The sequence below is a fragment of the Talpa europaea genome (assembly GCF_964194135.1).
Source record: "Talpa europaea genome assembly, chromosome: 7".
Taxonomy (NCBI): domain Eukaryota; kingdom Metazoa; phylum Chordata; class Mammalia; order Eulipotyphla; family Talpidae; genus Talpa; species Talpa europaea.
In genome coordinates, this window is record NC_140074.1 from 64,155,366 (window position 1) to 64,170,759 (window position 15,394).

The following is a 15,394-nucleotide window of genomic DNA, read 5'->3' on the forward strand; positions in this document are numbered from 1 at the left end:
GTTATTCTTTTTCCTGGTCCCTTGTCTAGGTTTTCTAGATTTCTGTTATGAGTGAGACCATCCAGTATTTTTCTTTTTCTTTCTGGCTTATTTCGCTGAGCATGATCCCTTCCAGTGGAGAAAAAGGTACTCTCCTGCACAGCTGGTGGGAGTGCAAACTGGTCTGACCACTATGGAAAGCTGTGTGGAGATTCCTCAACCTACTAAAGATAGAGCTCCCATATGGATTGTCTATTATTAAGTTGTAGAGGTTTATTATATATTATAGATTCAACTTTTCAATGTAGGGAGGGGTGGGTGGGTAGCTTGATAGATGGATAGTTGATAGATAGATACCTAATTTATAATTTTTTCCTGTTGTTTGTGCTTTCTGGTTCCTCCTCAAGATATCTTTCCCTACCTCAAGCTGGTGAAAATATTCTTTATTATCTTTAGAAGTCTTATAATTTTAATTTTTGCATTTAGGTCAGTGAACCATTTCAACTTAACTTTTGTGAATGATGAGAGATATTGTTAGATATTGGAAATGATGTCTTGAGCTAATCCCATACAGGCTTTGTGGACCCCACCCTCACTTCAGACTAAGGCCATCAAGACATTGGGAAAGACAAATCCTATCACCACCAAAGGGAAGGTGGCTGGGACCTGGGGGTGGAGTTGGGCAGCCAGGTTGGATATAAAAACCAAACACGTGGGTCTTGGGGGGCTTGCTATCGCTCGCCTCCTGGTTTCACGGCTCCTGGCTCGCGGCCAGCTCTCAGAGTGCCATTTTGGGATTCCTGATCGGTGGATCGGGTAGGAGTCATTTAAAACTTTGTCTCCCACTTTTCTCTCTGAGCTGTACATTTCCTCATTTCCCCTTCCCTTGTAAATAAGCCTTTTATTAACCTTTCGCGTGTGCCTGCAGTAGAGCATTGATAAGCCCTTTTAAGCGCATGGGTGAGGACCCACAGTCAGGCACCCCGTTTTGTATCGGGGTTGCTCTACAACAATATGAGTTAAGAAGATTCATTGTATTCCCTAGAGATAGCTCATTGTCCCAACAGCATTTGTAGTAAAGATTTGGTTTTTTAAAATACCGGATGGTCTCACTCATAGCAGGAATCTAGAAAACTTAAATAAGGGACCAGGAAAATGAATATAAGAAAGTGAAAATCAAAATCAACAAAAAACTATGAACCAGAGACACTTTTTGGGGGGTGGGGGGCGGGAGGGGAAGGATTGGGGTCAGAATGGGGTGTTTGCAATTGTATGGGGGAATATAAAAATAAAATTTATTATTAAAAAAAATAAAATAAAATAAAATTAAAAAAAAAAAGATTTGGTTTTTTTTTTTTTTGGTACCATTTTGGAAAATCAGTTAAATATATATGTAAATGTGAGTTTCTGTTCCACTGATTTATTTATTTTTTTGCATATGCCAGCATGGTCTTATTTACTGGAGTTTCATTGTAATTCTTAAATCAGATAGTCTCAGCTTTTCAACTTTTTCCTTTTAAATATTTTGTCTTTTCTGGGAACTTTGCTTTTCCATATAAGTGTTACTCTTCTTGCTGATTGCTACAAAAAAATCCAACTGGGATTTTGTTTTGGATTATACTGAATCTCTTGACAAATTTGGGGGAAATAGATTTCATAATAAACTGAGTTTTCCAATCCATGAACATGGTATATATATATCTCTTCAAGTATTTAAGCCTTTTAATTATTCTCAACAGTAGTTTGTGCTTTCAGAGTAAAGGTCTTGCATGTATTTCATTAAATTATCTCTATTTAATGTTTTGTTTTTTGCCCATATTGTGATTTTTTAATTTTTCAATTGTTTTATTTATTTGACATGAACACAATTGATTTTTGTTTATTGAATTTGTATCCTGTATGTTTGCTAAGTTCACTTATTCTAATAGCTTTTATTCATAGAGTCTTAAATTTTCCATGTACATACTGATGTCTTATGTTGATAAAAACAGTCTTACTTCTTTCTTTTAAATCCATATTCCTTTGCTCTTTTTTCTTTCCTCTCTGTAATGGTGCAATATCAAATAGAGGAAATAAATAAAGATCTCTGCCTTGCTCCCGAACCTCCTGTTATAGAAATTTTTTTCATCAAGTATTTAAGGATTGTGTTAGCTGAAGTAGGTTTCATAGCTGCCCTTTGTCAGTTGAGGAAGTTAACATCTATTCCTACTTTATTGAAATTTTTTGTCATAAATTGTTATTTTATGTTCTTTCCTTACATCTACTGAGTTAATTCTGTGATCCTCATCTTTTATTCAGAGAATGTGGCGAATTGCATGGATTGATTTAGTTTTAATAGGTCACCATGCCTATGCTTTATTAAAACACATTAAGATTATCAAAAAGTCAAACAATGAAATGAACTGAAGAAGGGTACAATAATGGGATGTTTCTTCTTTGCCATAAGAATAACTGACTTCCTTCTTTGAAATTTCTTTTTCTTGGATAGGCATCTAAATTACTTTAAAAACTAGGTTGGTTTATGGAGTTAATTAGCTTTCAAGAATTTGTTTTCTCATCACTCCTATCTAAAATCCCTTAGACCTTTACCCAACTTTTAATACAACTTCCAAAACTGACCCCTCAAGAGTAGGAACTATAGTTCTAGGGTTAGCCCAAAGTCCCCTATTCTGTCAGTGGTTTGTTAATGATGGTTTTACTGAAAAAAATATTTATGTTGTTTTTTATAAAGTTATGTTGTCATGCAATAAAGTGCCTATATTTAAAGTATACAGTTTGATAAGTTTTGACCTATGTATATACCTATGAAGCATCTTTGCAGTCAAGATAATGAACATATCCATCACCCCAGAAGTTTCCTTGTGTTATTTAATAATCCCTCACCACTTCCCTATTCCCATGCAAGTATTGACCTGCTAACTCTTACTGTAGATTAGTTTGCATTTTCTACAGTAATATATACATGGAACAGTATGTACTCTTTTGGGGGCCAGGGTCTGGTTTCTTTTAACATAATTGTCTTAAGATATATCCATGTTTGCATGTACAGTTCATTTCTTTTAATTGATGAGTAGTAGTATTCCATTGTCTAGATATGGATGTCATCATTTCCTTTACCTAGTCAGTTATGGATGGACATTGGATTATATCCAGTTTGGAACTAATACAGGTTAAACTGCTATGAACATTTATGTACACATCTTCATATGGGCAACTGTTTTCATTGTGCTTAGGTGAAATGGCTAAATGAAATCTACCATATGATAATATGGTAGATGTAAGAAACAGCCATACAAAGTGGTTATGCCATTTTATAGTCCATTCAGCAATTTACTTTTCTTGTATGTCCTTCCTGAGCTAAGTATCAGAGTAATGCTGGTATTATAGATGAGTTGGGGAAAATATTCCCCAAGTGTAGTGTTAATTAGGTTAAGTTGGTTAATAATGTTCAATTTACTATGCCTTTTCAGCCTTTTTCTTTTAATTGGTTTGTTCTATCAAATACTGAGAGATAGTTATTAAAACCCACTACTATAATTGTGGATATGGCATGTCTCCTTTCAATTCTATCAGTTTCTGATTCACGTATTTTGAAACTTTGTTTTTAAAGTGCATACACTCAAGGACATTCTGTCTTTTTATATTATGCAATGCCCTTTTTCATCTTTGGAAATATTTATTGTTCTGGAATGTACTTTATCTCATTTAACATGGCCACTATAGCCTTCTTAGAAATATTGTTTGCATAGTATATCTCTTTTCATCCTTTTCTTTTAATCTGTTTCTTTATATTGAAAGTGTGTAATTGGTTTTCACTCCTTTATTCAACCTGGCAATCCCTGCTTTTTATTTGAAATGTTTAATCCATTTACATTTAATATAGTATATGCTGTGATTGGTTTTAAGTTTATCATTTTATGTTTCTTCTATTACACATCTTTCATTTTCTTGCCTTCTTTGATATTAAGATTTTTTTCCTCTTGGGCCTCCCTGTGGCGCAGCGGGTTGAGCACAGCGCTGTGAAGCTGTCCACAGCCTCCGCAGTGCCGGTTTGATTGCTGGCCTGCTAGGGAGAATCCCACATGGCGCAGCAGACCTCTTCTGCCTCGCCCACTGCTCCCCCCAGCAGTGCTTTTGGTCTGTCTGCCTGTTCTGCTCCCTGGCTCTGTCTCTAGTGAATATTCTCACCCTTCCACGACTCTGACCTGTACCCCAACTCTTGTATAAATAAAAATTAATCTTTAAAAAAAAGGTTTTTTTCCTCTTTCCTAGCAATACAGTACTCTTTTAGTGGTTACTCTGTGGCTTATAATATATACAGCCTATTATGAATCTATATCATATCACATATCAATGTAATAATCTTAAAGAGTTTTTACTGCCTTACTGTCCTTGGTGTTGTTCTTATACATATATGCCTACATATTATGAGCCCAACAATTATTCTTTTTTCTTTGAACAATTTCCTTTTCTTAAATAAATTTAAATTTTATCTCTTATCATTTCCTTTATTACCTGAGGAATTTCCTTTAACATTTCTTATATGTAGGTCTGTAGGTTAAATATTCTCTTAACTGAAAATGTTTCTGTGTTTTGAAGGATATTTTCTCTGGATAGGAAATTCTAGGCTGAGAATTTTTTCTTTCAGCATTATAAAAATGTCATTCTTTTGTATTTTGGCTTATATTTTTTCTGATGTGAAATCAGATAATTCTGATTGGTATTCTACATTTAATGTCTCTTTCCTCTGTATACTTTTAAATGTTTATACTGTTGGTTTTCAGCAATTTCATTATATTGTATGGTTTTCTGTGTTTATTTCATTTGGGGTTCGCTGATCTTCTTGGATATGTGAGTTTATATTTTTCATCACCCTTGGGAAATTTTCAACCCAGTACTTCTTCAAATATTTTTCTTCCCCTGTCTCTCTCTCTTCTCCCATTGTGACTTTAATTATATATATTTTTATACTGTTTGATGAACATATCAACTGAAGTTCTATTCAGTTTTTCAGCCTTGTTTTCCCTTTGTGCTTCAATTTGATGCTTTTCTAGTTCTGCCTTCAAAGTCACCAATATCATCTCCCATAGTCTCTAATCTGTTTTATTAGAAAATCCATCAGGTCATTTTTTTATGTCAGCTATCATATTTTTTTATCTGTATAAGTTCCATCTTGTTCCTTTTTATATCATGTTCTCATTATATTATCCTTTAAACCTTTGTGCATATTTACAGTAGCTATTTCAAAGTCCTTATCTGCTAATTCCTCATGCCATCGATGTGTGGTTCCAGTGACAGTTTTTTCTTCTCTGGATTATTAGTCTCATTTTCCTGTTTTCCCTGGTAATACTTCTTGTTCCATACTGCACATTGTGGATGCTGTGTTGTTGAGTGTCTAGATTTTGTTGTCTTCCTTTGAAACATGATAAACTTTTCTCTGGTAGTCAGTTATTTTACTTAGAGATCAGCTTGATATTTTAAAGACTGATTTTTTGAGCTGTGTTGGGACAGGTCTAGAATAGTCCTTATTTCTAGGGTTAAAGCATCCTTCTAAGGCATGGCCTTTCTGGGTCTCATCTGAGTGCTCAAGGTATTCAGCAAGGTCTCTCCTCTTTGGCAAGTGAGAGCTCAGACACCTCACCTTGTGTGACCTCTGAATTCTCATTCATCATCATGGCCCCCCAGTAGCTGTTTGCTGTAGGGCTTTGTAGAGGCTCCTTCTGCACAAATCAGTTTGGCATCCAGCCAAAGACTTTAAGAGGCCCATCTGTACATTCCTAGAGTTCTTTTATTATATGATTCCCTCTTCTTTGTTACTCTACCCTGCAAATTCCAGCCACCACAGAAGCCCTGAACTCTGATAATGTCTCCTCAGTTCAACAGGATTGCAGTGTTTCCTTTGGGCTCCACGTCTGTACCGTGGCCCAGAGGTATCTCCAGGCAGAGAGCTGGAGTGACCAGGGGCTCACGGCAGGTCTTCCTTCACGGACCACAGTCCTGATCCACCTACTGTTCAAGGTCTGAAAATTTGTTTCATGTATTATCCCCAGCTTTACAGTTGAATATGGGGGAGGACTGGTCCTACACCAGTTACTCCGTCATGGCCAGAGAGTAAGGTCTCCAGCTCTCTCTCTAAGATTCAAATCTACAAGGTTTCCCGTATTGGACTTATCTCGCATCACGTCTCCCATTTGTTCTCACTTCAGTCTTTAAACAGTCTATTCCCATTTACCTTGAATGCATAACCCCCCACCCTACCACCTAGTAAGTTTTTAGGAAGACCCCTGGTCTCTCCATCTTCTCAGCTTCATGCTTGCTTATGTCCAATCCTTATATTTGAGAATTTGAATCCTGTATTTTGTGAATCCAGGCAAATTCTCAGTTTTACAGAAAGGGGAAATCACAGAGCTCTCATATATAATCTTTTTTGTTTAGTGTCAAATGGGTTTCTTACAAGGACAATCCACCAGACTATCTGAAAATCTTCCCTTTTTGGTGAAAGCCCAGGTAGAGATTCCAGCCTGAAAACATTCTACATGAGGTCAACAAATGAAACAACTGTTGAGGGAAGTGAATTAGGAGCTCAGGAAGTTCATCCAGGATCAACCCAACCTGCTTTCTATTCCTGGAGCGGTGCCTGTACCTCTCCACACTTGTGTGTCCCCATCTGCCTTAGATAGACCCTGGAGATCCAGGGGAGGGTAATATGTGAAGTGGCTTCTGATGTCTTCCCTTGGACATTCCATCTCTGTGCTCTGCTTAAGTGGGTATGAGTTTCACTTCCCTGGCCATTCATGCTTTGATTTCCTGATATTATGATATCTATGGAATATTTACTGTGTGCCAGGGAATAAGCCAGGCACTGAGTGCGTGGTTGTTCAGACTGGCAGTCTTGCCCTCATGCAGCATACAGGCCAATAGGGAAAGAGGCATCGACCTAAAGTTCATATCAGGCATCATTATCAGTGTTGACCAATTCTTGGCAAGAAAAGGGACCAAAGTATAAATGACCTGGTGGGGTATCAGGGAGGCTACCAGAGGAAGTGAGCTTAAGGGGAGATATGTAGGACCAGCAGTGGTTACCCAGATAAAAATGGAAGGAAAGAACAGTTAAGGCAGAAGGAATAGCAGATGCAGTGGCCATGCAACTTGAGATACTGTAGAATGTCAGAGGTCCTGGGCTGAGTGGTTGGAGCTAACAGGTGATCCCTGGAGCTTAGTCATTCGTGTGCTTCATGGTATCCCTGAGCACCCTGCGACAGGGAAGGAGGGGACGCTCACACATGGAATGCCAGGATCTCGGCAGCAGGAATTGTAGATCATGGAAGGGTCTGTCTGATCCGGAGGCTTTCCTAGAAATCATTCTGCAAGATAGAGACTAAAGCCTAGGAGGGAAAGCGATGTGCTCAGTTTTTCAGAAATTCTGTGGCGCATGTGCCCAGGTCCCCAGTATGTGCGGGCCAGTGCAGTAGGACACCCCATGAGCTTGACCCACCAGCAGGCTGAGCTCTGCTCCATCCTGGCACTAACTCTGTGTGGCCAGAATTGTGTTAACTATCTGGGCCTTGGCTTCCTTATCCCTCAAAACTGCCAGTAATGGCTGCTCACATTTGAAGAATAGTTTACCATTTAAGGTGCTTCTGGATCCTCACAAAATGCTTGTGAGGTTGGTAGCACAGAGATGGTTGCACCCCATTTTGATCAGTGGAGATGAATTGGGAGATGAAAGGCAAGAGAGGGGAAGAGTCCAAGGCCATGGGGCACAAAGGTCATAGACCCTGGGTGCAGAGGTGTGTGGGCCTCACTCCATACTTAATGCTGCTGCTGGTACAGTGAAGCACCAGCCACCATCCCAACCTGAGCGTCAGAGGGAAAGCAGACATGGAATCTGGGCACCTACCTCTGACGTGTACATCTATTCTGAGACTGAAAAAAAGAAAAGAAATTGTGAGATGAGCCACCTGCTGATTGGATGTGGGGGTCTCTAAGGTCCTTGAGAGGGTCTGGGAGAGGGGGCCAAGAGACCAAGGGAACATAGGGACGCTCCTTCCCCACCAGGATCTCTCTAGTCCCTGGATGGAAAGTGAGACTCTGGAGAGCGGGCCTGGAGGTAGTGAGGGTCACCTGTATTCTCTACAGACCAAGGCCTTGGGGATTCCCTCTGGGGCTGGGGCGATGGGCAAAGGTTCACTTAGGGGACCATCACTGCAGCTCCTGGCCTCTGGCACCTGTGTGTGAAGGTGGGTGACTCCCTCCCCCTAAAAGGCCAGCTGGGAGCGAAGCCCAGCAGAGGAAGTTCTGCTGCATGGGGCAGCTCCTCATCTGTGCCAGGGGTGGCAGAGGTGGAGGCCCAGAGAGCGCCTTTTAATTTCTTGGCTCTGAAAGCCACAGGCAGGATGTTGTATGATCAGGTGGACACTGTCCTGGGAGTAGGGGCTGCTCCTCCTTCCCCAGAAGCAAGGGAGCACTGCACGGTGCTGTGATGCTTAGTCAGGCTCTGGTCAAGATGGTTCCCTCGGAACATTACTGAGTCCTGTGGATTCTGTGAGTCCACCAAAGGGGATCCCTTCACTTGCTGCTGAATTCCCCCCCACCCCCGGCTTTCAAGTGAAAACGATAAGATCACTGCCTCCTCCCCCCTTGTTTTGAATGGCAGTGTGGCCAGGTTCAGGGGTTTGCCATCCAGGTTATTCTGGCCCTGGGCAGTGAGAGACACCCATTACTGCCTGCCCAAGACCACCAGGGGTAGAGACCACTTGAGTGTCAGCTTGGGGTCTCAGGGATTCCCACTTCTGCAGAGAATTCAGGTGAGGGAGGCAGGAGGAATTCAGGTGAGGGAGGCAGGAGTCTGGGGAAGGTGGATGTGATCTTCCCCACATGCCAGCCAGTACTGCTGCACATAGTCCAGGGAAAGTGTCATCTTGGGGCTGAGTCCACTGAGAGCAGCAGTTCCCAGTCACACCCAGGGATCACTCACAGCCCCTCCCCCTAAGACCTCTGGTGGCATGGGGTTCCTCCACTTCTCACTACCAGACCAGGCAACCCTGGTGTGTCTCTGCCTCTCTGCTTCCTGCCCTTACTTCCAAGCCCACTTTCCTTCCAAATGTTCTAGAAAACGTACTTGGGCCTGGGTTAACTAGTACAGGTGTCCTAAGTGTAAGTCACAGGCTGGGCTCTTTGACACTCAGAACCTGGGCTGTTCTAGGCTTACGGGTGACCCACACAGTGGGCTGGTCAGTGGCCTTCAGTTAACTGAGCATCTCCCTTGAGGAGAAGTAGGGATCATTCTACACTCCCACTTTCTTGAGTCAGGTTGGGGGCAAAAGCCTTGGCTCTCCGTGGGCCCATAGGAGGTTTCACCCCACGAGTCTGTGGCCGGAGAGGCCCCTCTCTGAGAAAGCTCCAGGGGCCCTCAGGGACTGAGAGCGTGACCCTCTCAGGTACCGCCCCCGGGTGGGAGCCACCGGATGATCCAGACACGGGCTCTGAGTGTTCACATCCAGAGGTCTCCCCGTCTCCACGCTTCGTGGCAACGAAGACCCAGACGAACCAGTCGGGGAAAAAAGCTCCGGCCTCCGTGGTCCGATGCGCCACCCTCTTACACCGCACCCCTCCAGCCACCCAAACCCAGACGTTCCGCACTCCAAATTCGGGATCTCCGGCAAGCAAGGCAACCGCAGGTACCAATGGCCTATGTATCCCACCCCTCCTCCACTCCCCACCCTTCTCCCACCTGCCACAGCTGTGCCCGGGGTCATTGTTCCCTTGCAAGAGCGACAGTGGAGGTGGGTGAAGAGTCTCAGCTCTGCCTCTGACTGACTGTGACTGGGACCAGCCACCTACCCCCTCTGAGCCAAGGTTTTCTTACCCTAAATCAGAGGGTTGTGCAAGATGGTTTGCAAACTGTCTTTTTTAAACAGGAAAGTATTTTTTCCCCAAGTCATGGCCCAAGGGGTTAAAACTTATTTTTCCCAATTGCTAACATTTGAATGCTGGGAGATTTTATGCAAAACTTCTGCTTTCTAGCTGACTTGGAAAAGTCAATCTGGTGGTCCTGGGCCCACTTTCTGGCCATCTGGCAGGACAGCAGTTGGCTTGGGGCTGGGTCACAGCTGCCTCCTTTAATAGAGCAAGTGCATTCCAATTTTCCACAGACCCCACCACTCCCTCCCACCTCCCCAGCACAGTGGCCACGTGGCAGGTGTCATTTCTCATTGTGATCACACTGTTGTCCATCTTACATTCAGCCCAGTTCATCCATTTACACCACCTGCTGGACCCGCTTGGCATGAATTTGCATCTTTCAGAAAACCCAATCTAAAAGCACATTTCTGCGAAGAGCTGCTCTCCACGAAGCAGAGAGCTTGGCTGGGAGTTCTGTTCTCTCCCCGTCCCCCTCCATAACCATGGCCTGGGGAAGCAGTGGCTGTCGGGCTGGTGTTTGCTGCATCTGTGAGGGAAATGCCTCTGGTTCGAGAAGGCATGAAAGGGTCATAGCATTTCCCCCAGGAAAGCTGCTAAGACGGACTACGCTGAGTACCAGCTATGAGGAATCCTAATTCAGACCTGAATGGAATGAACCTTGGGCTGCCTGCCTGGGTCTGTAGGTTGTAGGGTAGGAAACTGTTGTGTTTGGGACCCTGGGCCTTCCATTGGCCTATAGAGGCCCCATTAGATTTCCCAAAAAGAAAGTAGTTGATCAACCCTGAAAGTGATAGTTTTTAAGGTACTGTATTAAGAAAAGTCAGTAGCTTTTGTGTTTTCACAAAAGTAGTCGTAAGTTAGAAACAGACTGGTCATCCTAGCTCATCGCTGGTGGATTCTGCCTCAGCTTCTACCCTTGATCTTGTGGCTGACGGTTTGTACAGGTATGGTTTCTGCCTGTGGCCTGTGTTGGTGTGGCTGAGTAAGCTCCCAGAGAGATCTGGGGTGTGCCTCTTGCTGCCTCTGTATGACCTGACTGCTTTGTGGGGTTCACACTTGCCTTTATCAGCTTGGCAGAGCAGAAGACAAGGTCATGAGCAGGAGCCTGTATGTTAGAGCTGGAAGCTGTCAGCACCCTTGTCACTCTAGAACGGCATGTCTGCAGGTGTACCTGTGGTCCCGCCTGCTGCTTTTCAACCAGAGCTGCCCAAGCCAGGGATAGGCAGTTGTCAAACTTGGCATTGTCAGCTGGGCAACAGGGCACTAATGTTAAGAGTTTGCAACCTCATTGGACTGGGTTCTTCCAGTATGTTGCTTGGCCTGCAGGAAATTCATCCACAGATAGCTAGCCACCCCCAGCACACACAGGATTAAGATGGAGAAGCCAGAGACTTGACAGTGTCACTTTCCTCTGCTTTTTCACCTGTAAAATGGGAATAGCAGTATGGACATCATAGAGCTATTGGGAGGATTCGGGGAGACCATGGATGTAAAGTTCTGGGTCATGCTAGGTGCACATAATAGGTGCTCAGTAAGTGAGAATCCCCCCTTCCCTGAACAAAGAATCAGGGGCTTTCTCTGCCAGTTTACACAGTGTGGTGTCTTGAGACGGGCAAATGCATAGCTCTCAGCCCAGGCGTTCTCAGGTATGTGATGTTGTCAACAGCCCCTGCAGAAAGGAGGCCTGGGAAGTGTCCCTGGGACGCAGGGCCAGGCACTGGGCAGACCCTGTGGCTGCCTGTCGCATGCCCCTAGGCCTTGCTCTTTCCCTTCTGGCATAGCGTAGACTGGGTGTCATTTCCCAAAGTGGGATCCTGGGATCACCACTGTAGGGATATTAAGAAATTTGATGTTTTAAGAATGAACTTCAGTGACCATTTATGCCTGGGATGGCTTGGTAAACAAAGCTAAGTGGATCTCTGTGGTCAGCCTTTGATACCCTCTTGTCATTTGTTTCCCTTTAAGAAGGGCAGGTGGGCTGCTCATCCCTAATTGACTTCTTCCCAGAAACCCTTTCTTCCCAGAGCATGCAGCAGCCCATTGTGCCCCTAACTTCTTGGGAAAGCCAAGCTGTCTCCAACTATGACATTCTGTGGGCGGCGGGGTGGGGGCGGGGGTAGTTACTGAGTAGGTGTTTTCCACCCATGAGACCCCATCTCTGCATGCCAAGGTTTCCAGAACCCTGACTGGTTCCCTACATGGTCTTGCACTTGTGCCCCCAGGATCCCTCCTGGCCTCCCGGTGACACTCGGCATGTGGAGCTGGACCTGGCTACCTGCCCCACCTGCTGTGTCAAAGCCACCACCAGGAGAACTCACCTGCCTGCTCCTTGGTGGGGCCAGTGGCAGCAGAATCTGGCAGAGGGAATAGTCGTGGGGGGAGGGGCCGAATGACTTAGTGTCACAAATGTGGCTCCCCAGGGGCCAGAGATGGGAAGACTTGGGCCCATTTGCCATATGCTTACTTGGCTAGGTTACCTCTGTTCTCAGACAGCACACACACACCCCAGGCTGGCCTCCACCTTTTCTGGGCACCCGCAGGGTGGATCATCTGGGGTCCTGTATCAGGCAACTCAGTTGAGACCGAAGAGCCAGCAGGTGGCATTTGGAGCCCCCCACCAAGCTAGTTCACAGCTTAGAGCCCTGGCGCTTCCCATCCCTGGGGGGATGCCAGCCACTGAGCTGCCTCTGACCTGCCCCTCCCCTTGAACAAGTGCTGACCAGTCACCATCGTTTTCCCTTGATCTCTCGTGTCCCCACCCAGCAGAAAGCGCTTTCAGTCGGAGAGTAGAAGGCAAAGCACAAAACCACTTTGAAGAGACGAATAGCAGTTCCCAAAACTCCAGCGGTGAGTGTGCCCTGCAACAGCTGTCTTGTGCCATGCCTGCTGCCTCTCTCTGCCTCCATCTGCTCCTACCCACGGGGCAGCAGGTGTTCTGTGGGCTGGGGTGAACGTGATGAGGCAGGGAGCTGGGGCCAAAGAATTTGGAGGCCAGGACCAGGCAGATTTGGGAAGGGCCTTTCCTTTCAAAGACATTCCTCTGGGCCTCAGGGCCAACTGGGGACTCCCCCTGTGTCCCTAACACACACACACACACACACACACACACACACACACCCCCAGTGAAGACAGGCCCTCTCCCTTCTCCAAAGCCTTCCATATCTATTCAGATGACCCCTGAGTGTTGGGCCTGAGTCACTTTTGTTTCATTGAGGGAATGTCACTAGTCTTTCAGGAGTGGCAAAGGGAGAGAGAGGCAGTAGAAAGCTGTGGCCTGAGAGCCAGAGACCCGAGTTCTGGCTCCACTTGGGACCTGATACTACCTGAAGGCTCCTTTCAGTCACTACAGGGTTTCTGTGAGGCTCCTGATGGTGTTTTGGCGCCCCCTGGTGGCTATGTTGTGAGGATCCTGGCAGAGCCTAGAACACCTTAAATTGAGAGCCCCAAAGGCCACTCTCCCCACCCAGACCTGGGAGCAGCTGGCAGCTAACCATGGGTGGTCTATCTGAGAAAGGCACAGCAGGCCAGTCCGCACAATGAGGGTCAGTCAGGATGGGAAACGAATTCTGACACTTTGGTTGCTCACTTACTTTCCTGCATGATTGAAGTTTAAATTCACCAAATTAGGTGTTGGCCTGCACCTGGCACCATGCCGGGCACAGCCAGGGTGTAAGGTATATGATAGATGTGGCCCGCCATCAGTCAGGGACTTTGTGAAACATCCAGCAGCACAGACTTGAAGGGCCCCTGAGCTCCAGAATCAATCTCCAGCTGAGGCTTGAGCCCCAGCTGCCCCTACGGGTTGGTTACTTGGGTATGTCTTCCCCAAGGCTCACCCTGTGGCCGTGAACATTCAGCGGGTTCTCTGCCTGAATCACACGCTCACATGGTAGGACTTTTTGGTGGTTGTCTTTCTTTCGTTTAAACCTGGTGATTTGATGAGCACACTAAGAAAGGGAGTGAGGGGTACTGTGGGGGCCCTTGATAATGTGGACATGATCCCTTATACAACAGAGACTATATCAGTTTTTCCAAGCTATTTCATTCACCCTTTTGAGAAACATAACTCACACTGCCTCTCCACCAGTTGGCTTGCCTGAAGCCACAGAGGGTGGGTAGAGCCAGCACTGGAACTGCAGTTGCCAGGAAGCTGCGTCCGCACCCTCTGGGCCACACCCCCGAGCCCTCCTTCCACCAGAGCTGATTCTCAGAACTGGGAACGGCCGGAACTGGGAACGGCCGTGTAAAGTGCTGCCCCACGCCGGCAGCCACCATTTATTGAGCGCTTACTATGTGCCTGGCACGTGTTCAGAGCTGTGTGTGTGCATCCTCCCCACGGCCCCGTCAGGGTTAGTCTTAGGGTTAGCCCCATCTTTAGATGAGGCTCAGGAGAGGCTGTTGCCCCGGGTCCCAGGCAGTAAGTGGGGAAGCCAGGACTTCTGGACTAGTCTGTCAGGCCCCTGTGGCTGCCTCTTGCCTCTGAAGCTCACCTGGCACCACCTCATCGGGGAAGGAAGCATCGGGGAATCCCTGTAAGCAGAAGCCCTCCGAAGCGCAGCCCTCTCTGGCTGCCCCTGTGTTCAGTGCCAAACATCCCCACCCTGGTGCCAGGACTGGGAAGCATCTGCCAGCTCCCTGTCCAAAATGGGCAGCTACGTGGTACTTCCTCACTAACGCCTGTGGACCTGCTTTCTTATAATTGAGAGTGACCCCAGCTGCTCTTGCCCTGCCTAGGACCCATCCCCACCCCAGAACACAAGCCTGGCTCTCAGACACCCCCACTCAGAGAGAGCCAGACACTCAGAGAGAGCCAGAGAGCTCTCTCTGGCTCTCTCTTCAAGAAGAGAAATACTGACAGGCAGCTCAGAGCAGAGCGCTGGAAGAGACTTAGCTAAACTGTTTCTCTTTTGCAGAAACTGCAAGTCCCCTGATTTCCAATCCTTTCCCTCTCCTACAGAGTAAGTGATGGTCTCCCGGGGGGCTGGAGAGGGCGAGGCAGGGCAGGGAGTGAACTCAGCCTACTCTTCCAGGAGCGGCTGACCTGGGCCCCCTCCCAGGTAGACTGGTGATGGAGGCAGAAGGAAGTTCCAGCCCTGGGAGGGGGGTGAGGAGGAGTTTGGACAGGGGCCCAAGGGGGAAGAGCCCTGACTTGGCAAGCCTGCCTCCGCTACCCCCAACCCTGGCGGGAGCAGACTCCCCACCCCTACCCAGGGGGCAGCCTCAGATACCTCTTCTAAGCCCCCTCTCAGCCAGCCTCTGCCTCTCTCTCACTCACTCTTTCTTGCACCCCTTCTTCCTTCCTTCCCCTCTGCCCTGTGCCAGGCCCTGACTTGGGTGCTGGGATCAAGGGTACCGGGCACCGGCCTACATTCTCTTTTCCTCCCGCCCTCCTGCCCTCTCTCCGCTTCCTTTCCTCCTCTCAGCCCCGTTTCCTCTTGCTCTTTGTGGCCTTCTCTACCTTTACCCCCTTCTCCGGGGTCCCGCTGAGCCT

The 15,394-nt window shown here is 46.5% G+C and overlaps 1 protein-coding gene across 5 annotated transcripts in view; it reads left to right on the forward strand.

The window, feature by feature from the left end:
- The window catches only part of ZNF618 (zinc finger protein 618), a gene marked incomplete at both ends in the record, with an annotated part of 173,451 nt that overhangs the window by 147,325 nt on the left and 10,732 nt on the right, over positions 1 to 15,394 (forward strand). For 2 of the 5 annotated variants that reach the window (XM_084238178.1, XM_084238179.1), the window contains 2 exons: positions 9,420 to 9,659; positions 12,667 to 12,750. In XM_084238178.1, coding sequence (XP_084094304.1) covers positions 9,420 to 9,659; positions 12,667 to 12,750 — 324 coding nt within the window. The remainder of the gene's footprint in view (positions 1 to 9,419; positions 9,660 to 12,666; positions 12,751 to 15,394) is intronic. The other 3 variants (XM_084238180.1, XM_084238181.1, XM_084238182.1) reach the window with 2 other exon arrangements.